General features: G+C 41.9%; 1 protein-coding gene across 4 annotated transcripts; it reads right to left on the bottom strand.

Annotated features, from left to right (window-relative positions):
- Positions 1-5415: 5415 nt before the first annotated feature.
- DYRK2 (dual specificity tyrosine phosphorylation regulated kinase 2) lies at positions 5416-20876 on the bottom strand. 4 transcript variants are annotated; one of them, XM_064655728.1, is made up of 4 exons: positions 20823-20876; positions 20330-20389; positions 19469-19605; positions 5416-11128 (listed from the first exon to the last, which is right to left on the bottom strand). In XM_064655728.1, exons 2-4 carry the CDS (start codon positions 20382-20384, stop codon positions 9527-9529), a joined length of 1794 nt encoding a protein of 597 aa, XP_064511798.1. In that variant the 5' UTR covers positions 20385-20389; positions 20823-20876; the 3' UTR covers positions 5416-9526. The 4 variants fall into 4 exon arrangements, with proteins under 4 accessions (XP_064511798.1, XP_064511797.1, XP_064511799.1 ...); XM_064655727.1 differs by having other exon boundaries at positions 20330-20484; positions 20823-20843; XM_064655729.1 differs by lacking the exons at positions 20330-20389; positions 20823-20876 and adding an exon at positions 18575-18694 and having other exon boundaries at positions 19469-19554.
- Positions 20877-21602: the final 726 nt, after the last annotated feature.

A 21602-nucleotide genomic window follows, 5' to 3' on the forward strand; every position in this document is an offset into this window, starting at 1 on the left:
AAGCTAAAAGTACATTTCTAACCATCAGAGAAAGTGTTTTATAGCAGTCTTTCAACAGAAGGAGTAGATGCTAATAAGCTAACTATTTGTATAGTAGAAAAATAGTACATTAAGGTAAGGGATTTTATGACACAATATCTGCTGTAGTAGTGGATGTCCTTTAGGTCCTATGCTCCTAGAAAGGTTCTGCTTGTCTTGGTTGGAAGATAGAAAAGAAATATAGAAATGTAAAAATATGAAAGCTGAGATCCATGAAGAAAAATAGTAGTCCACTGGTAGCTTTTATTTTTAATCTCCTGAGTTCATGTGGCAAGCAGGACAAGTGGCTTCTACTAGGTAGGGAAGGACTTCTGCTTCACAACCTCCAAAGGTAGAGGCACACTTGTCTTCAGCTTCTTTTCACACACAGTTCATTCACAGGCTCTAACAAGACTGCCAGCACCAGTGCTCCCACACAACAGACCATCAATAACTGCACGAGTGTTGTTTTAACACCACTAATGGCTGTTGGAGTGCAACTCTTTAACTCCTGTAGTCATTGGCCATAAAGATAATTGGTCTGAGTCAGTACCACAGGAATGAGGAAATTTGGGGTTGAAAGGAATTCTCTGTGAGAAGGCACCAGCATGCTTTGCTGTCAGATCTGCCTGCATTGATCTGTTGCAGGCATTGATCTGTTGCAGGCAAGTCTCAATCAACATACAAAGAGCACTGGTAAAAGCTACCTCCTAATTGTAAATCATTTAGTCAATCAAAATATAGCTCCTAAGCTACGTAAAGATCTCATTTCTTCTCAAGAGCCTTACATGGAAAAAACATGGAAATGCTGTACAAGGAGAAGGGAAAAAGCTTTATTTAAAAGTGACAAAAAATGAAAGCTTCGGGATCCCATTTGTGGTGTAACTTAAAAGAACTTAGGTACTTGTCAAAGCTAATTAAGACAGGCCATCTGCAAACGCTTGTGATTTGAAACATTCCTCCCTGTGCCAATGGAACAGCGTGTTACAGCTTCCTCACATCCCACCCTGACAGGTGCTAAGCTGCTCTGCCTAATGCTACCAGTCCCAGGATAGGGAGAATCTCCCTCCTCCTCCTGCAGCATGAGTGCACATTACCTAAGCACCACCCTTTGGCTCTGCCATGCAGGAAAGGAATAGGGAAATGTCCCTGCCGCATGCGCACTGTTAGGGACAGGAGCACCCCACAGGGAGCAGAGCCAGTGCCACCCTTGCAGCTGAGGACAGCTCCCACTGGTGGGCTGAAGCACCTTGCTGCGTACCCTATGGCAGCAACTTCATCTTGGAAGCACCAAACCAGCTGTTCACTGCCTTTGGCAAGCGTTTTGCGGGCAGAGCTGCAGGCAGTGACAGGCCAGCTCAGGAGGAATGAGCCCTGATGGTCCACCCTAACATGGCAGAGAGATGGGTGGTGGCAGGCCTGGGAGACATCTGTGGAGGAGCAGGTTCAGCGAGACAGAACAACTCACAGGACTGACACTCAGGCAAAGAGCAGTGCAGCCTCCTGTGCAGTGTGCTCTTGATACGCAAATGTTTAGTTTCTCCTTAGCAATGTTTCTTGGTAGTTTTGTCCATGAAGTATTCTTTGTACCTTGAGGAAGCCAGAAGTCCTGGAGGAGCACCAGGCTCCCAGAGTAGCCAAAAGCACTGTCATCTGTGTCCAGGGTAGACAGGGCCATCAGTCCAGGGCTGTCCTGGGCAAAGCACTCTCTGCACAGACATTTGGAAAAGTCTTTTAAATTTAAAGCCTATTTATAAGTGTCATAGTTGGATGTGACAAGTACTAGGATGCCTAGAAATCCATTTTTAATTCCAGCTATGGACTTTACAAACTCTGCCTTGAGATTTCTTTCTCAGCTCAAGTTTATGAATCCAGACTAAGCTCATGGACTCAGGCTTTAATCCCAAAGGAACAATTTCAGTTGCCAAGCAAGGTAAGCTACAAAACACCTCTCTCATTGCTGAAGGTCCACTTCAGAAAATGTGACAGCACCACCTGTCCTTGGGGTGGCACCTGCCTCCTGCTCACCGAGCACCCTCTGCCTCCAGCCAGAAAGCTTAAGTTCACTCTCTGCACCCCAACAGCAAAACTGGAGTACAACAGTGAGAAATGGCTTTGCCATGTGTGTAATGCAAAAATGTTGGACTTACACTGAACCTTCAAAGAGGCAAAGGGAGAACAAAGCCACATCTCTTTTCTTTGTAAAGCACTATAAAGAATGCCTGCAGAGTTTTTGGTTTTGTTTTTCAAAGAATCATGTATATGTACACACATACATACATATATATATACATTGCATACACATGCATATTCCTTAATTTTAGGTCCTACGTATCCCTCAGGAGACATTAGAGTAGATCTTTATACCTAGATGGTTTGAGCAAAGTATATTTGTAGGATCTGCAAGATCCTACACTTGTGGGAAAAAAATGTGGAATTTTTACTGCCACATTGAAGCTGAAATAAAATCTTATTATCTCTTTATCCAGACCATTTTTATTAAAGAGGTTGTCTTAAATCAGTACTATATTTGAAAACTGCTCAAAAGTCTTTATTATACAATTGTCAATTGCTTTTCTGTTTGTGGACATTTCTCACACATACTATGTTCAGTCAAGATTTAACACTTCATTGCAATGCTTTGCATTTAGACAGTTTTAAATGGACTTCATGGGTGCTATGCACAGAGCACTGTCGGGTCAGACCGTCTCTGAGTGAGAACCTTTGGATTTCCCAGTGCCAATGTTAGTTAGAAAGTAATAATCTCCTGTTTGCAGCTGCTTCAGACAGTATCTTTAGGTATGCAAAGTATTCACAGTCATGTGCAGCTTACCAAACTAAACCAAAAAAACGAAAACACAGTCTACAAAACAGGGAAAACACTTCCCACTCTGTTGGCAGGAACACTATATTTGCCACATCCCAGGTGTTATGCAGAGCTCTCAGCCGTGATTTTCTCAGCAGAACCCTACCTAGCTCCATCTATATCCTAAACTTTCTCAAAAAAGATGTCATTACCTTCTACTGTAGTCTCTTTTTCCCCCTCAAACTGATGGACACAAGCCATTTCATTCTGCAGCACCCCGCGTTTCTGCTGAACCTCATGCAGAAGTTAAACAAGGTTAACGGCTGGTGTGGAGATTGGGACCCAGCACCTGGAGGTGAATGCACATTCCCTGTCTTTGGAGTTTGATACTAAGCTAGACCTTCTGTTTCTTGCTGGGGAAAATGCTAAAGAAACATTGTTTTTGCAGTATGCCCTGCTCCAAAGTGCTCGATACTTGGCAGAGATCCAAGACTCACCAGAGGCTGGAAAGCACTTCTTAAAAACAAACAAATGAACAAGCAAACAAACAACAGACAAAACCAAATAGGGAAAATGACACAGAGAAACCCCAGCTCCAAGAGCTGCAGAGGATTTCTGCGAAGGAACAGAAACCAGTTCTACAAATGACACTTTTACTCTGCTATAGCATATCCGAAGGCTGGGAGATGTCTAGTACCACACACTCAAGAAAAAGACAAGGAATATTCTTCGTCTCAGAAACAATAAAATATACAACACAAGACTATGCTAGCAGTGTAACAGCCCTATAAATTGCATTTTAAAAAGAAATGTATAATAATGTTTTTAAAGTTCTAGCTACAGAAGATTCTTTAATGTTGTCCTTCAATTATCAGCATAGAGTTTAAAATGACAGGTTCTCAAACAAAGAAGTTTTTCCACTGAAATAATAGGCTGTCAATGGTTTCAGATACTGAGATGCATTTAAGATTTTCCCAATCTCAGCCTGATACTGCTGAAATTCTTAAACCTTCACTGAACCCAGGAAAAATCATGCTTACCTGAAACATAGCCTCATTTGTAATACAGGTGCTTTTTTGCCCCCCTTTTATATAGTGACTCATGACCATAGACCTAAACAGATACATTACATAGGATCTACCTTTTTCATTTCTCACGTTTTGAGCAAGAGTAAAATTCATGCTGGATCTTTCAATAAGCAGATCTTGAAAAAATGGAACAAGACTGTATTTTTAAGAAAAGTAGTAGCATCCATAAGTGAATAACACAATACTGATCACCATTATAAAAACAAGAGATGCACAGTTGACATCCAAAGGGAGACACAATTTTCTCACAAAAGGAAGCACTGTGGAGATAACAACAACTACAGACTTTCATTCACGATGGAATACCAAGGGCCACATTATAGGCACAGATCTGAGCTCTTAAGACACTAGAGAGCTGGCAGAGGGCAACACACGTTCCCCACCAGACTGAGAGTCTCAGTAAATAGCACAGGCCAAAAGCCAACTTCCAGTCAACCAGAATCAGGTGAGATGGCCCCAACCCTTCTTCAAATGAAAAACCAGGTATGACAGAAGTGTGCAGGAGATGACAAGAGGGATAGGTGGCTGGAGGAGATGGTGAGAGACAGATTAGAAGGAAAAGAAATCCCTAAAATAGCTAACTAACTAAAAAAAAAAGGTCTTTGTCCTCAGAACAACATAGTCATTAAGAAATAGGCCACAAAGCTGTAACTTTTGGCTGGCTGCTCTTTGAGGCTGTAAACTGTGTTTATTTGTATTTAATATTGATGAGGTTTGTGCTCTGGCATCTCCCAACTCTGCTGAATAGGGAACACTAAAGAGTAATTAAAATCCCTTGATTTCAGCCTAGATTCACCTTAATCAGAAAGCTTTCCAGTGAAACTGCTCGGGGCATACATGGACATTACCAAGCAGAGAATGTGGCTAATCACTTACAAGACAGTGAAATTACCCTGGATGTATTTGTGAAAAGAACTTAGCTCAGTCCAGCCTAACAGCTTTGTTTAGTATGTTCTCACTATCTTGGGATTTTACAAAGTCTGACGAAATCTGAAAACACAGTCTGACACAAATATCAGTGCAGAAATCTGTGTCTTTTTAAAGCAGTTTTAAGAAAAAGAACACACACTGCACCTTTCTCAATCAAGTTTTCTTATAAAATCAGATCTATTGTTATTTTAAAAAATCTTTCAAAAGCAGGTAAAAAAAATTAGAACACCCATGCCTGCAAAATTCCTGCCAAAGATGTTTGCTCTCGAGCACAGGGCAAATAAAAATACAAATTATATTACTAAGCCCTGAGAAGAACTTTAGAAACCTCAGGGCAAAAGCAACCTTTGGGCAATATTCAAGGCTGTCAAGACACATAAAGCACCAGAAAAGTCACCCTCCAGCAATGGGTAATTACTATATACAGATACAAGTAAGCATGCTGGGGGGCAAAGGCACTGCTGCCACTGACTGCAGCGGGCTAGGAGAAGGCCTTTCCACATTTAAGAAATGTCAGCACTCCAAGGGCTCTCTTTATGACCAGAAAAAAAATGAAAGTACAGTGGAGAGAAGTAAAGTAGGACATAAAATTTTATTCTGAAATGATCTCTGGCCACAACAGTAAAATGTAACAAATATTCACTAGAACAGTCTCAACTCCTGTCATCAGCTGTACAATACATACAGTATCATAAAACTGGCCACTAGGATTAAAACCCACTACAACATCTTTAATGTTAAGTGGCAACAGCAGCATCTCACAGAAAATTATACATAAATATATACACAGTCCACATTCAATCATTTTTCACATGTTTTCAGTACACACAGTTGCAGCATATTACAGTCACGTGTCTAAGTCGTTGCCCAATAAAAACCCAAGCTTAGACGTAGTTGTAGCAGTTGAACTAAGTAATTACAATTTGTAGCAGAGATGTACAAGCCCCTAGAAACAATAATTCACAAATGTTATTTTATTTAAATGCTACCATAGCATTATACTGGGCAATATTCTAATCTTTGCTGACTGGAAAAAGAGTTCTTTTTGTACTTATCCCAAATATTACTGATGAGAAAAAAATACTAACAAATGGAGAGCATTAAATAATGCACACCCTTTCCTAAAGATTCTAATATTGCCCGATGCTACTTATGTCTTAAGTGTTCTCAACGTTCCCATGAAGTCATTTATAACTCCAAACCACCCACCAAGTTAAAAGTGGCTTAAGTGCCTTGCACCCAAATTGTAAAAATCCCTGGCCACCTTTATAAGAGCCAGGCACATATAAAAGGAATGCACTTTGGTTCATACCAAATGCCCTGGGATTAAATCACACTATAAAACTAAAGAGTTTGAGGTAAATTTTTACAAATACAGTTGACTTCTGTCTAGTGTCACTATAACAAAAACTTATTTCAAAAAAATTAATTTGATGTTAAAATACAACCAATGAGGAAGGGCCATCTTTAACCCCTTAATGAGACATACTACAAGAACAGTTTCCTCTTCACCCTAGCAGTGTGATTGCCTTATTGTTTCTATTAAGGCCTGGATCATCTACAGGATGTTTTAAGACAGGTATAGCACTTAAAAATAGTTTTCATCCCTACTAACCAGTATTCCAAGGGTTAAAGAGGCCAAGACGCATGCCCTACAACACGGCATTTGTAACAAAAGGCACATTGTTAACACCAAGGGCACAATCCATCCTCTATCCTTAATCTACATATCTTGCATCACTCTCTTGTTCCAACACACTTAAGTGGTAATGAACCAGTGGTGCAAGAAACTGAGCCAAGTGAGACTGCAACCAAAGACAACACTGTGCTATTACTAAATCTGAAAATAGCTCAGACATCCCCAGACAATGGTAACATGTGAGACTAAGCACTGTTTCCAAGCCAACTTCTATCAGCCTAATTATCAGAGCCCTTAGAATAAAATCACATCAAAGCAAGAGGCAATGTCCTCCCCCCTCTGTTTTTAGGGGTATAAATAAGCTACAATAAAAAGCAGCTGCATCACATAAAAACCATGATGTAGCTGCTCCTTTAGCATAGAGGAAGTTCCACTGTATCTGGGTTAAAAAAATAGCTCTGCATACTATATTTTGGCCTTTAAGTTTCCGGTAGCATTTATGACCAACGTGGATCATAAATGCATTATTGGCATTAAGAACAGATTACATGAAAATTTAGTGGTTGTAGCCCATTAATGATCCATGAATATTATATTTTTACCTTAAGTTGACATGAAAGGCAGGAACATGTATCAATATCTCCTTTAAAATATATTAAGGAAGGTGATTCTTCTTTCACTCAACATCAGCATCCCTATTTCCTAACTTTTGCAGGAAGAGTTAAGGTAGAAAGGAGTAGTAAAGCCAAGTAGGTGGTGGAGAAAGTAAAGATTCCCTGTTCCTGTAGAAAAATACACAATATTGTATTCCCACAGTCAAGAGAGTCAGTTAATTTTACATGAGAATTAATATATCTCTTTTCCAGACTCAGAATTTACTGACCATAATTTACTGGGTATTCATATGCTAAAATCCACTTCTCTTAGCTGTATTATTATATTTCATTTTTAACATGATTTCATACATGTTTACATATTGCACTTACACACATTGTATAAAGTTGTGAACATTTAACACTAAATAATTTAATTTGACTAGAGGCAGGAAATTATCTTTCTATTTAAAAAAGTAAGAAAAACGGTTGATTGACGGTCTAATTTTTACAGTTATCAATCAACAAATACCATCCTCTACTCAGAAATTATTTTTGGAGCTTCTTTAGGTGTTGACTTTTTGGCAAGAAGGTCAGCGATATGTTTCCTGAGAATTCTGTCATTTTGTCCTTATATCCCTCCCCCAGTCTTACATTAAATTACAAATAAAACAAATCAACAAACAAACAAAAATTAAGCTGTAAGTGGTAAATTAATGAACATGAAGGAGAACTTAACCGGAAACTTTCTTGGCCTCTCAGGGGACCATGCTTTAAGTATTTTTCATAATTTGTACAAGTAACTCAGTAAAATATGTGCATATAGATGTTGGTTATAAGCAAAGTTACTGACGTTTAATGCAATCCATTCTAGTATGTCCTGTTTTAACATCCATAAACCCTTCTAGATTATGTTCTACTTTGTTTAAAATTCCCTTTTCATATGTTTTATACATCCAATGTAGTCCACAGCCATTGTACGTATTAAAATATTGATCTCAGATTTCAGACTGTTCCTGTTGAAAACATGCCACAACGTGTGAATACTTCTTTCCTAGGTCTAGGTACTATTCCTCAGTAAAGACCATTTTTCTTCCATGAATGCAGTTAAAAGAAAGAAAAAACAAGCATTAGTACACACACACACGAACAAATCTACACATATCTCTAACTGTTCTTTCAAAGTTAATTTTCAGCTACAGATGCCAAAGATTAAATGAAATTCCAAGCATTTAACTTTCCTTTGATAATTGTCCCTTATTAGAAATTATCTAGGATGGTGTCTCTGAAAAGCTATCCACTGAGGATGTTTCCCACTACCGTTAAGCTGTCCAAGGTGAAGTACTCCTCTACAGGAAGCAATGTTGTAACATTCTGTTTGTCCCTACATGTAGATTTGATCTGAAGTGTAAATGTACTAGAGAATTCACAGTCACACAAACACCGTCAGAAGAAGTAAAAGCAATCTTGCAATACATGTAGTATAACAGTCTGGAAGTTACAGTATAAAACTGACAGAATGAGTACTTCTGTCTATGTGATTCTGGGAGACCAAGCTGCACATTAGAAAAAAACAGAAGAGAAGAAAGAAAAAAAAAATGAGAACCTCAGTGTGAATGCTCAATGTTATAGACCTGAAATGAAGTCCAGAACATTTTGCTTTACCAACTCATCTGTCACTTTCAAATTCAGAGGAACAGACACACTGCCATCTTCATGCTTTCCAAGATTGCCCATTCCTCTCACTGTACCACATGGCATGCAAATTAAGACAGTCATTTTAGCCCTGACATTCTTATTTTTTGCAATATATTTAAATGTTTGTTTTAATCAAAGCTCATTACTTTTGAATAGAGAAAGCATTCCATAGGAGGTGATCATATCATTAGTGATCCCACTACTTTCTCTGGGCTACCACACAGAAAATGGCAGTGTAACATGCTCCACTTCAAATGACAAGTTTACAAGTGCTTAACTGTATTCTTTGAGTGTTCTCCCTGGAGTCCAGCCAGTCATAGGTGTAAGTGTTCACAGAATCAAGACCAAACCCATAAAATCCAAAAAGTGGTCTTCCAAATTTGCCCCAGGTGAAAACTAGTATGAGTCATGGAAGAGAAAGGTTAATACCTTTGATACCACGCTGCAATGCATGACAGTCATGTTGTAACCAGTGGCCTGCCACTGATGTTTATTACTGTGTCACACTAGTTACAGTAAGGCTAATTGTACTGTAGAAGACAAACATTTTAAAAAATAAGTATAAAAACTTAAAGCATTGTCCCCGTGTTTTTATAAAAACAAATCAACATTTCTTACATTTAAAATGAGTGCTGAAAGATACAAATGAATAGATTTATTGAGCAAATAAAAATGTATATCTGAGCTAATTTTTCATACAAATAAGGCTCAGCCACATTGTATTTCTCATATTAACAGCATTGGGTTTTCAAACTCAGCTAACGAGTTTTGGCAACACTGTTCTTTGCTGAATATTCCCATTGGCATCTGTCATCTGTGCCAAATTAGTCCTCAGTTTTGAAGCTGAGCTTGAAGTCGGAGGTAACTTGGAAATTGATGTTATAGCACCAGTGCTCTCTGTAATTCTCTTTGCTGAGGCCTTTTCCCCAGCTGGAGGTTTTGGCAACCGTCTCCTTAGCCAGGGATGCCGCAAAGCCTGGCTGGGTGTCATACGGATAGCAGGATCCCATTCTAAACACTGTTTTAAGAAGTCAAGGAAGAGGGGATCATCACATCCCTTTAATGCGTTACCCCATTCTCTGCTCTCTGGTGGGCCACGCAGTTTTCCCCTCCGAGAGCGTCCACCATTAAGTATTACAGAGCCATCAGACAAGGTTGTGATGCTGCAATAGCGGGGATAACCCTTAGAGCTCACAAAGTTTTTGGCTCGCTTGGATGCATCTAAGAGTTTTGGAGAAGGCATGCCCAATAGTTCAATCATACAAGCCAGCTGGTCTCCTTCATCTTCTCCAGGTAGAAGTGGATAACCAGTCAGAAGCTCTGCTAGGATACAGCCCAAGCTCCACATATCTATGGGCATCCCATAACGAGCACCAAGGATGACTTCAGGTGCACGATAAAACCGTGACTGAATGTAAGTGTAGACACGCTGATGGTCGTAACAACTTGAGCCAAAATCAATCACTTTAATACCACTTCTACCTTGTTGCTTCAACAGAATGTTCTCAGGTTTAAGGTCACAGTGAATGATTCTGTTTTTGTGCAAAGCATCCAAGCACTGTAAAATTGAGTGGGCAAACTTGCGAACCAAAGGCAGGCTAAAGCCCTGAAACTTGTTTTTCTTTATTAATTCATAAAGGTTCATGCTCAGCAACTCAAATGTCATGCAGATATGGCTGCGGAATGTGAAGTTTTCCAACATGTGAATAACATTCATGTTGTTATCCTTATCTTGTTTCCGGAGATGTTCCAGGATCTTAATTTCTTCTGCAGCTTGGCGGTGGAAACGTTTTTCATTTCTCACCATTTTTAGTGCCACATGCTGATGCATCTTGTGATCGTAGGCCTTCACCACCTGCCCAAAGCTTCCTTTCCCTATAACTTTCAGGACTTCATACCTGTATGCAATATGATCATGGGGTACTTGTATGTAAGACCCTTGGTCATCATCATAGCCGCAATTGTTTGAACCACCAATCACACCTTGCCGTTTCTTTGCATTTGGACCCAAGAAGTATATTTCAGGGTAGCTAAAAATCTCATGATGTTCAAAAGCTGTTAATTTTTGCATGTATTGCTTCATGGCCTGCTCTGGTGTGATAACAGAGGCTTTCACCTTGCCTGTTCCATCTGTAGATTTTAAAGAGCTGGAGCTTCCTTGTCGTCTGTGAGTACTCTCTGACTGTCTGTCCTGAACCACTGGCAATCCAGATTTGCCTAGTGTTGTAAGTCCATTTGGCTGTGTTGTCAGAACTGTCCTCTTGTTACTATTATCTTCAAAGAGCTGCTGAACCTGGATTTGTCCATGGCTACCAACATGGAGGTGCTCATTCATTGTGTGCTTACTGCCTCCAACCTAGAATCAAAAATAAATACATACCCAGTTAACAAGAAAGACATGAACTCTCTGCTTCAACATTCATTCTGCAACTCACCATTCTGCCTAAATAACCTCAGAAGTTATTTTGAAGTATTTTCTTAGAAGTCAGTTGTTTGCAGACAATCTAAGAAATACAGCACATATACTGTGATACTGCTGGATGCTATTAAATTTCCCGATCCTTGTTTCTCAAATGCTATTTTCATGACTCTCCAAAATGTTTCCAACAAGGCAATCACAAATGTGCTACTGTTATAAGCTAAGAATTTCTCCAAGGAATTTTCAAGGCAGCAGTCCTATAACATCAAGATGCATGCTTGAGGGACATCAGACTTTGTAGAAAACAGTATCAGTTTTACCCTGGAGATCAATATATAATGCCAGCTAGAACTTACATGGCTAAGGCTCTCCCAGTCACCTATTTTCAGAAATCAAGATTTTAACTTGTCCCTAAATTTGCTATATATCAAAAGTTCCAGATATATTTTTAAGCAATAAGGAATGTGCTGTGACATGCACAAAGAGAAAAAGAACATTTCTGAAGTTCAAGAGATGAACTTCAGTTCATTTACTGCTTGCAATTGAGACAGTCACAATTCAGCAAAACATTCCTATCAATGAAGAATAAGCACAGCTTTTAGCACTTTTCCACACCAGTCTTACAATAACTTTTAACTAAGATGAGATTTGAGGCCTGATGCACATTTGAGTAGAAAGGAAATCTTTGCCTTAAGGAACATACAAGTAACCTTATTTTAAAGGAATGGAAAAAAAGCAATAGTTGATTTTAGAAATTACATTTGTTCTTGACAGTGTTCACAAGAGACTAAATAGCTGCACTGAGCATTTTCCAGCAAACAACTACTGCACTAAACCTGTTATTTTTAAGGAGAAACAAGAAATTTACAAGCATATAGGTGCCATTAAAATATCTGTCCTTAGAGTTCCTCACTTGCTCTGAAGTAGAGGAAAATTAATTTGTCTTATGTCTGGTCTTATACAAATGTGGGAAGAATTCCCCTGCTGTCTCTCAAGCTGATTCACCGGTCTTAATATTTATGCCAAATTACTAGTGAAAAGTTCACTGATATGTCAGACAGATATCAAGCCAGGACTGAGAGCACTTTTCATCCAAACCTTATTTTTAGTAGGCATCTAAGGATAACACATTCCCCATTCACTTAAGATTGCTGAAATGAAATCAGAAAATGACAGCTGTGTGCTGTAATATAAGGCAATGAAATCTGTGCTGCAACAGCAGAAGTGCTTCCTAATGAGAAAACGCAGCCACACAACACAGACTCGAGCATACTTTGTGCTTCTGTTAAGGTATCAGTTTGATATGGCAGAAGTCTGTTTTTGCAAATTCAGTAACTTGTTCCCAAAGACTTGCCAGCTGGACACAGGTTTCACCTTTGGACAATATTTTGAAATCTGCGGCTCTGAAACACATAATAGAAGAGCACGTGTTCTCAGAGATTGCTTCTGTCTTGTTCACTGCTCTTCTGATTCCATTTTGACTCACGTTGAATAACTGGTTCATTTTAGTTCACCACTGCAGTTTGACTGTGTATGTTTGTTTGCAGAGAAATTTAGGCACACACTATCGAATTTAATCAATCTCACAGAAAGCATTACCACACAATCATAATTCAGAGCAAAGATGTTTGTAACATTTAAGTAGGATGAAGACATACAGGAAATCAACAAGAATTCCTTTCCTAGTTTGATGTCTCAAAAGCACCAGAAATTAAATCATCAGGAAGACTTAATCAGCTTATCAAGCCTACAGGCAATTCCTTCAGGTCAAGTCTGAGGTGCACTGTAGTAGCAGTTTCCTGAAGGTTGCCCTGATCCTCTATATGAACAGCAGTTACTGCAAAGAAAAAAAAATCAGCCGCAAGAGCTGCTAAATCACCCATCTCAGAACCAGATCTAGTTTAGTAAGATCTCAGAGGTTCAGCACATGCAGCATTGCAGAACTGTGTAAGAAAGGCACAATGAAGCAGCAGAGTAACCATACAAGGACTCAAGCTAGGAAATTCCAGGTACAAACATGTCTTCTGCAGCACTAGTTGAACAACAAAGCAGAACATATCTGCACAAACTGGGAGTAGACAACACTAACGTAGACAATGAGTAGAAAGAGTATAGCAGAGAAAACCATCTTTAAGCATTTCTTAATCCAAGTACTCATTGCCACAGCTCACACCTTGAATTAATTTTTTTTTCTCTCAAGTCACCTGTTTTCGGAGTTAACTATCTTCTACCCTTCCTAAGCACTGTTTATGTCAATATATGCATTGAGAACTTCTTCAAGGCTTGGGAAAAGCCCAAATATTTATTCCCTCTCAAAAGGGACCAAAGAGTTCTTTTTTCTAAAAGTGTGTTTGCAAACACATTCTAAAGTGTAAACCACGTAGCTCTGCTTCCTGCACCTTCAGGCAGTCTCATGGTTTCTTTTGTTGCTGACAAGTTGGCTCTTCTTTAAGCAGCAGAATGAAATCATCAGCATTATCCCAACTTCAATCCAAATCCCAAGTGACTGGTTTTGCCAGTTTCAGTCAGCTGCTACTTGGGAATGCAAATGCAGATGCAGACAGTAGCGCTGGTTTTCTTCGTGGAAGGAAAGACACCACATTAGCACAGACTCTATTCCAAAAGCTGTGGAGAAGAAGAGAGCTCTTCTTTCAAAAAGCCCGACAGGAGTTTCAGAGCTATGAGACATATCACAACTACAAAGTCAATATGAAAAATGGACTTTCCTCATCTCAGAGTACTGCCTGCACAAGAATCACTACATCTTCTATTTCCAAGCTGGATGAGGGTTGGACTTGCACCACCCCTTTGCTCTGCCTATCTACTTCTGGCTACTGAGTGTCTGAGATTGCTGTCAAGTTCAGGCTTGCACTACTTACAAGGTCCATAGGCTTCAGCAGTGACACTGTAAGTTCCTGAACTACAACTAATGGGCTTGGGAAGCTACAAAGGATTATAGTCTTCTTAGTCCAGTACCAAACTGTTCTCAATACAAAGAAGCTTTTCAACTAAAACCATAAGGCCGAGAGGTCTACAACACATTTCCATTTTGCTTCTGCAGAACCAACAACCTACACAGCTGACCACCTGTGAGCACTTACGAAGCTTACTTATATACTGTATTGCCTGTTGTCAAACCCATCCACACTTTCTAAGATTTACATGTTTTTGTAGCACACATCTTCAAAAACTGATGTACACATTTGTCTATAAAACATATTGAAATAACAGGTAAGTTTGAACTCAAAGAACTCATCTTCCTGAATCTTCTGGCAACATCAGTTACATAACAGCAAGTGTTACAATGGAATGTTTTTTTCCCCTCTCAATAGTTTTTCATAATTTCAACATTGATGTTACGATTTTACTTTAACTTTGGTTTGTTCAGTTTATGGAAGTTGATGACTATGCCGAAAACATTCACTTACTCTTTGAAATAGATACATCAAGCAAAGCAAAACAAAACAAAGCAAAAATACACCCTAAACTATAATCAATCAATCAATCAATAAATAAATAAATAAATAAACCCCAAAATTTTTATTTGGGGGGTGGGAGTACTTGGGGTTTGGTTTTTTTGCTTTGTCTGCACAAATGGGTTTAGAGACAGAACAGTAACTTACTATACTTAGACTACGGACCTGTAACAACACAGAAGTAGCATAAAGATGAGTCCACTTTGCTAACAAGAAGGCAAACCCATTGACAATTCCTTTGCAGTAACACTCAGCCAATGCATTGGTCTGTTTCAAGACCTTCTACAAGACTATAACTACAGGACTGAACACCACTGGAGCATATACCTCTTCTCAATTTTAAAAGCATCAAGATATTATGTAATTGTATCACATTCCAGCTTTGTAACAGTCACTTGCTGTGACTATTAGCACCCTATAAAACCATCCAAGGTAGGACCATGATTCAGCTATATATTACCTTTTTATTTTGAGCAAAACCACAGAAAAAAAGATTTTGCTGTCAATCAGAATCTAAAGTAAAATAAATCTTAATAATAAAGCAATCATGATGGCCTGTTGAAATACTGCACAGGAATGTTATTATCTGCTATTATTTCGCATAGATGAGGACAAGGGAGAAAGAGTGTTCTAAAGCAGTAACTTAATTAAAGAATAATTGTTACACTCTATACCCCTCTCTTTACAGCATTTCTGGGTGTGCCAATTTCAGCCCTACTGTGTCTAACACACACTAGAGGCATATGGTATCAGGTATAGCATGCTTCACTGCCTATTTTGTTGATTACAGCCTGAAATGTACAAAAGGCCTTCTTTTTCCTTGATAAACTAAATCAGCAGCATTCCTCTGTTCAGAACTAAAAATACTTGCTAATTAGTACCATAATAATGCCGGATTATCATAATGGTTGTATTAGGAGTATGAATCTTATACACCAAAAAAGATTAAGCCCCTGTTGAGCTCGTGGCTCAACAACAGCTGTAGAAAAAACACACCACTTGGATTTTTTGTTGTTGTTGTATCTGGTCAATATAAGCTCATTTTTTTGAAAAGTAAACTTTAGACAGCACATATGTTCACAGACAGAACTATGGTCGAAGAATGATACCAACTCTTAATTTTTTTTCATCCTGTTAGGACTCCAAGGGTACAGTGAGTTTGAACATTTCTGGGACACCCTGCACTTATTACACATGATGAAACCCAAAAGGACAGACAACACAAATAAGCTGAAGTATACAAATATGAGATGTGCCTAGATGTACTGCAGTCCCCGCAAGCACAGTTACCAATTGTTATAGCCCAAATTTCAGAGACTCCCTGCCCACCCCTCCTCACCCTTAAAAGTTAAGATAGCTTCATTTTCCCTCTAAATTCAAGTTTTATATATAGAAGGAGAAATATCTGAAGAAAACTTAGATATAGTGTAGTGAAATCCAGGTCATGACTGCATAGTTATTTCACTTAACGTGACAGCATTTCTGTTGCAAGTTAATACATGAAAACACCACAACAGGAAGGTATTTTTTTTGGTTTTACCTCCTTTAAAGCAGATGCCCACAATAAAAATTTGCAGCATGTGACATACCAGATCCTCATATTAACAGCGTTCAGAAATCTGTTCCATTATAATGTAAATTAATTTTAAAAAATTAAATTTAAAAACATTAAGATTAATACTGAATGACTGATGCAAAAGTACATGAAAGAGCATTCAACTGTGGTGGCAAAAGAAAATAGGCTTGCCATACAGAAATCTTAGAAAAGGCTTGAAGAGGGAGGGAACTGAATCATGCACTGTAAATGCGTTGTTGCTACAGTACTAGAGAAGAGGATAAAAACATTAATACTGCTTTACTGCAAAAGAAACAGCTAGAGTGCAGAATGCAGGGATACATGCCAAGTAAGAAAGAACAGAGATGGAGGTAGGCAGAAGACAGAGACAAGTCTGGAAGAAGGACTCACAGACGGGTGGGGATTTACACAAACAGAGCAGCAGGCAAGCAATATAATCTCTACTGCTGCATGTCAAGTGGATGTAAGAACACCACAGTGAAACAGGAGAGAATGAACAGGAAAAGGTTCCAATCTTCAAGGCAAGAACTTAAGCCCTCAAAAGAGAAAGCAATGACTTTGGAGAGGAAAATGAAGAGGATGACATGTTGGAAATAAGTTCTTGGTTTCGACCATAAGGCAAAAAAGATAGTCAGGGATGGAAGTAGACACAAATAAGCCTAGGATGAAGCCAGACTTAAAAAAAAAAATAAGCAAAACCTTTCCCTGGTACAACACACAAAGGGTGCTGTGCTCGGAGAGACTGCAGCCAAAACCTCTGTCCGGTTTTATGAAGCCTGTGTAAAACAGCATATTTCCCCCCTTCCACTCATGGTACTATAATCTACCAAACAATCACATTTCACTTGAAACTAGGAGACCACAGTTTCACTAGAGGCTAGATGACACAACTCTCTACTGCAAGGAATATGATAGGTAGTAGATTTCTTCTCTGTATGAATTAAAAGAAAAACTTTTCAGCTTAAACAAAGCTCAATCTCAGTTTCTCTTCACAACTAGTATACACACAATGCACACACTTATACCCAAACATCAACAAGTTCACCCATTTAAGCACGCTGTACCTTCTGGAAGTTTGAACACAAATACTCAATTTTTAGCTATTAGAGAAGTCACATAGATACAATGGAGATGAAAAGACAAGAAGCAAATGAACACAAAGAAGGAAAATCATTTAAGAAAACTGAAATGTTTCGTTTCAGCTAGGTCTGAATGAAGTGGTGGGATGTAAAGCCAATGGTTTCAATCTGTCAGTGTCAGCTGAGGTCAGTAGGACTGAGTTTACAGTAAGATCACATAACAGATACTGCCCTTTTTTTTTAGGGCAAAATCCAGCATTCCGATGTCATATCTGATCCTTACCGCAAAAAGTTATGTTAGCCAACCACAAAATAATCACAATGAAATTCAGAAAGGCAGTCTGAAGTGTTTCCATAATAGCACCCAAGGCTAAATAATACTGTAGAGTAGGCCCTGTATCACAAAAGCAAGGCAGAGTTTGGAATAGTCAGAATCTAGAGGGACATGAAGCACAGTCATATAATGCTTGATCATCCCTGTGTGCTTCCATAATTATTTCATCTCTATTTACACACATACATACATATGCTATATATAAACATATCCATCCATACAAAATAATGTACTTATAAAAATACTTGAGAGACAGAAATATAACACTTGAACACCCCCTGAATGCTTTCATAAGGACTTCATTTTTACATATGTATCTATTTATGCACAGACACCATATAATACACATACACAAAAATCTATGTATAAAAATATCAAAATTCTATACTTCCAAAATTAGTAAGTAGTCACAGATAAATAGCTAAACCACCACACTTTCACAAATTCTAAATTAATTCTGGGCTCTGCTACATGTGGGCCCCTGATATTTGTGGGCCCTACTGTAAATGCACTTCCATGACTGGGGTCCAGGCTGTTTGTACTATATTCCCTCTTCTATAATTTTATTAAAAAAACCCTAAGCTGTTGCCCCAACTCTAAAATCAAGCAGCACTTAACTGGCATACGAATATGAAAAAACTGGTCTTTCATAGTAATGAACAATTCAGACATACGCCCTAGCTACATAAATATACAATGATGTTGATTTCAAGCATGCAGCTCCACCTTGAATTTGCAGAATACTCATCATTCCTTTTGAGAATATCCAACATATACTGATTTTTTTAATTTAAGCCAAATCTTTCTATAAATGGACTTGAATAAGATGCTTTTACCCCAGAAGCTACATGGAAAGTCACTGAAACATTAATATCTAAATGCACAGTTTTACCTTCCACGAGCCCATAGTCACATTACCATTTAAAGCTCTGCCATATGTTTACAAAGATAGTATGTGAGCTTCCACGAAGAACTCATTTATTCCATGAAAAGTATGCCATCAATGCCTTTCAGGGTCAGTATGAAATGTTTCACAATCTAAAAGGAAATGTATGCAATAAAAATTTCAGATATTTAGTGTTAACATGACAGCACAGAGACCCCTCTCTCTACTCTGTCATGACTTCAGGACAGAGATATCTTCTCTTATCCATATATAGTGTCATACTTGGGAAGTTTCATTCCTAGTAGATTAACTAGAAGTAGGAGACAATGTGAGATATCACAGAACCAGAAAATAACATCCTTTTCATGCCATCAGCGGTTATTTCTTTATAGGTAAACTACTGCAGCAATAAAGGTAGATTCATCCAATCATTGTCCCTGAGCACAGTGATAGCTATTTCTAGGGAAGAGACTGATCGGCCTGAGCTAATCAGACATATAAAGGAGAAAGCACTCTTCATTTTTCACCACAGTTCATGCAACCCTTTAATCACAGTGACTAACCTCATTGCCAAAACAATGTCATCCCAAAAAATGCATTTACCAGAACAGCTCGTCTATGAGAGTGTGAAAGATCGAATTTGTCACTGAAAATGAGACATAAAATCAGACTGAAAGGGGAGCTGGGGCAAGAGAAAGCAGCGTGTGCAATGACAGGGTCCCAGCCTCACAGCAAACACGCACATTTCATCCAAGCCTGCAGAAATTCAACGCGCTTTGCTTCAGCACCATGAGGCTCTGGGTGCCCGTGAGCACTCGGTCCCTCCACGGGGCACACGCGGCGAGCGGCGACGGCGCGGCGAAACCCCGGGGTCAGACGCCCGTTCCCCGCACCCCATCCACCCCCCGCCCTGTACCCCGGCTCACCGTGTGGGAGGCGTTGCTGGCCCTGAGCGGCGGCAATGCGAGGGGCGATGGCGGGCCAGTCCCAGCTCCTGCCCGGGAGACCCCGGCTCCAGTGCCTGGGGAAGACTGCAGCGGGCGGCCGCTGTCCCCTGCCCTGCCTGCGGAGAGCAGAGGGGTAAGCGCGGAGGGCAGCGGCGGCCCCTCGGGCCTCGTCGGGGCGGCGGCGGCCCCGGCGCTCGGCCGGCACCGCCGCCCGTCTTGCTTTGGGCAGAAGCCATTAAAAGCTAATCACCGCCGCGGCGCACACACGCACCGATCCGGCTAATAGCGCAGGCGGGCCATGCTCGCCCGGCTAAACCCTTCATCCGAGATTAACCCGCCACCGGCAGGCGCCTAACCGGGAGAACGAGCTGGCTCTGCTCCGCGCACGCCTCGAGGCTGGACGGCTGCCCGTCCCCCCCGAGCCGTCTGGCCCGGCGAAATCCCGGCGCCGCCGGGGACCTGCCGGGAGTTCACAAGTCTGCAGCGCGAAGCAGAGGCGAACACCGTTGCCCCTTGTCAAACGCGGCCGCTCCGGCGACCCCCAGTTCTCCCTGGGTCGTTTCCCCAAGTGTTTTCTCTCGGCCCCTCACCACTTGCTCCCCCGAGACAAACTCGCCACCCCGCACGACAGCAGCTCGCCGGAGCCCAACGTGCAGCCCCCGACAGCCCCCCCGGGCTCGGCTGCCTCGGGGGGGGTGGGTGGATCAGTGTTCGGCACACACGGCACCGCTGCGGCGCCAGCCGCAGGACGCCCGAGCCCCCCGTCCTCCGTCCCCCCTCCGCCGGGCCTCCGCAGCCCGGCCCAGCGGTGGCTATCGCGGCGGCCCACTCGGTCCTTACCAGCTGGGTAGGCAGCACCAGCGGCGGCGCTAGCTGAGGGTTTTCTGGTTAACATGGCCGCTGGAGAGGAGGGAGAGGAAAAGGCATGTCAGGGTGGCTCTCCTCCGCTGCTCCTCGGCCTCTCCGGGCGGTGTCTGCCTCTCTTCTCCGATCAGCTACACCCAGGCCCAGACACGTCCTGCGCTGCATCCCCCTGGCTCCGGGCCCGCCGGACAGACCCTCCAACGGCCCGCCGTCGCCTCCCGCCGCAGCCGCAGCAGCAGCAGCCGGGCCGCCGCCGCAGCCCCCGGCCCAAGCTCATCACCTCCCCCGCCCCCGCCCCGATCGCCCCGGTCCCCTCGCACGGAGGAGGGAGCAGCAGCAGGCGGCCGGACGGAACCCTCCTCCTCGCGCGGCGGAGCGGGGACAAACAGCGTACAGCAGCGGCAGTCCCCGCCCCGCCGCCCGCGTCCCCTCCCTCCGTCCCTCCCTGCCGCTCCCTCGCGTTCCCTACCGCTCCGCCGCCGCGGAGGCGGCGCGGCCCGCGGCTCCCCCCGGGCCCCGCACGTGCCCCGCCGCACAACGGCCGCGCCGGCCGCGCGTCCCCGCGCCCGCACAACGGCCGCCGCGCTGGGCCCGGGCGCGCGCCCGGCCGTTGGTCACCCCGGCGGCACAGCCATGTCTGTGCCGGGCAGGGACAGACACAGGGACAGAGACAGGGACAGGCACAGGCCGCCCGGCCAGCCCCCGCCCCGACAAGGCCCGTGGGTGCCACGGGCAAGGGGGAGATGCCGGCGGGAAAGTCGGCGTGTGTGGGAATCGTGGGGAGGGGAGAGGAGCTCCTCTCCCGCTCCTCAGGCAGCGGGGTTCGCTCTGCCAGACTGGAAGGACAAAGGTGGCCCCGTAGGAGGAAGATTAAATAACTTGAAATGTGTAGAGGGATGAAAACTTAAAAAAATGGTAGTGAGGTAAAAGAAGCTTTTGGAATTGCCCTGGAGGCGTAAGTGCCTCAGCCTAGAACGAGGGAAAGGAGAGTGCGAGGGGCGGTGCTGGCCTTGTTTTCCAAACTGCGAGACGTGCTTAGTGGAGTACAATGCTTTGAATTCCTGGTTTGTCCGTTTGAACGTCACTGCAGCCAAAAATAGATGACTAAACATTTGCTCTGCTCGGGACAGCATTGAAATGAACTGTCTTACCTATGCTCAACCTTTTTTGAAGTCCATACAAACCTCGCAGGTTTTCCTTTTTGAAACAGCTGGTAGATGTGTAGACAGACCTCCCTTCATCCCCTTCC

Source organism: Pseudopipra pipra, chromosome 5 (genome assembly GCF_036250125.1).
Source record: "Pseudopipra pipra isolate bDixPip1 chromosome 5, bDixPip1.hap1, whole genome shotgun sequence".
Taxonomy (NCBI): Eukaryota; Metazoa; Chordata; class Aves; order Passeriformes; family Pipridae; genus Pseudopipra; species Pseudopipra pipra.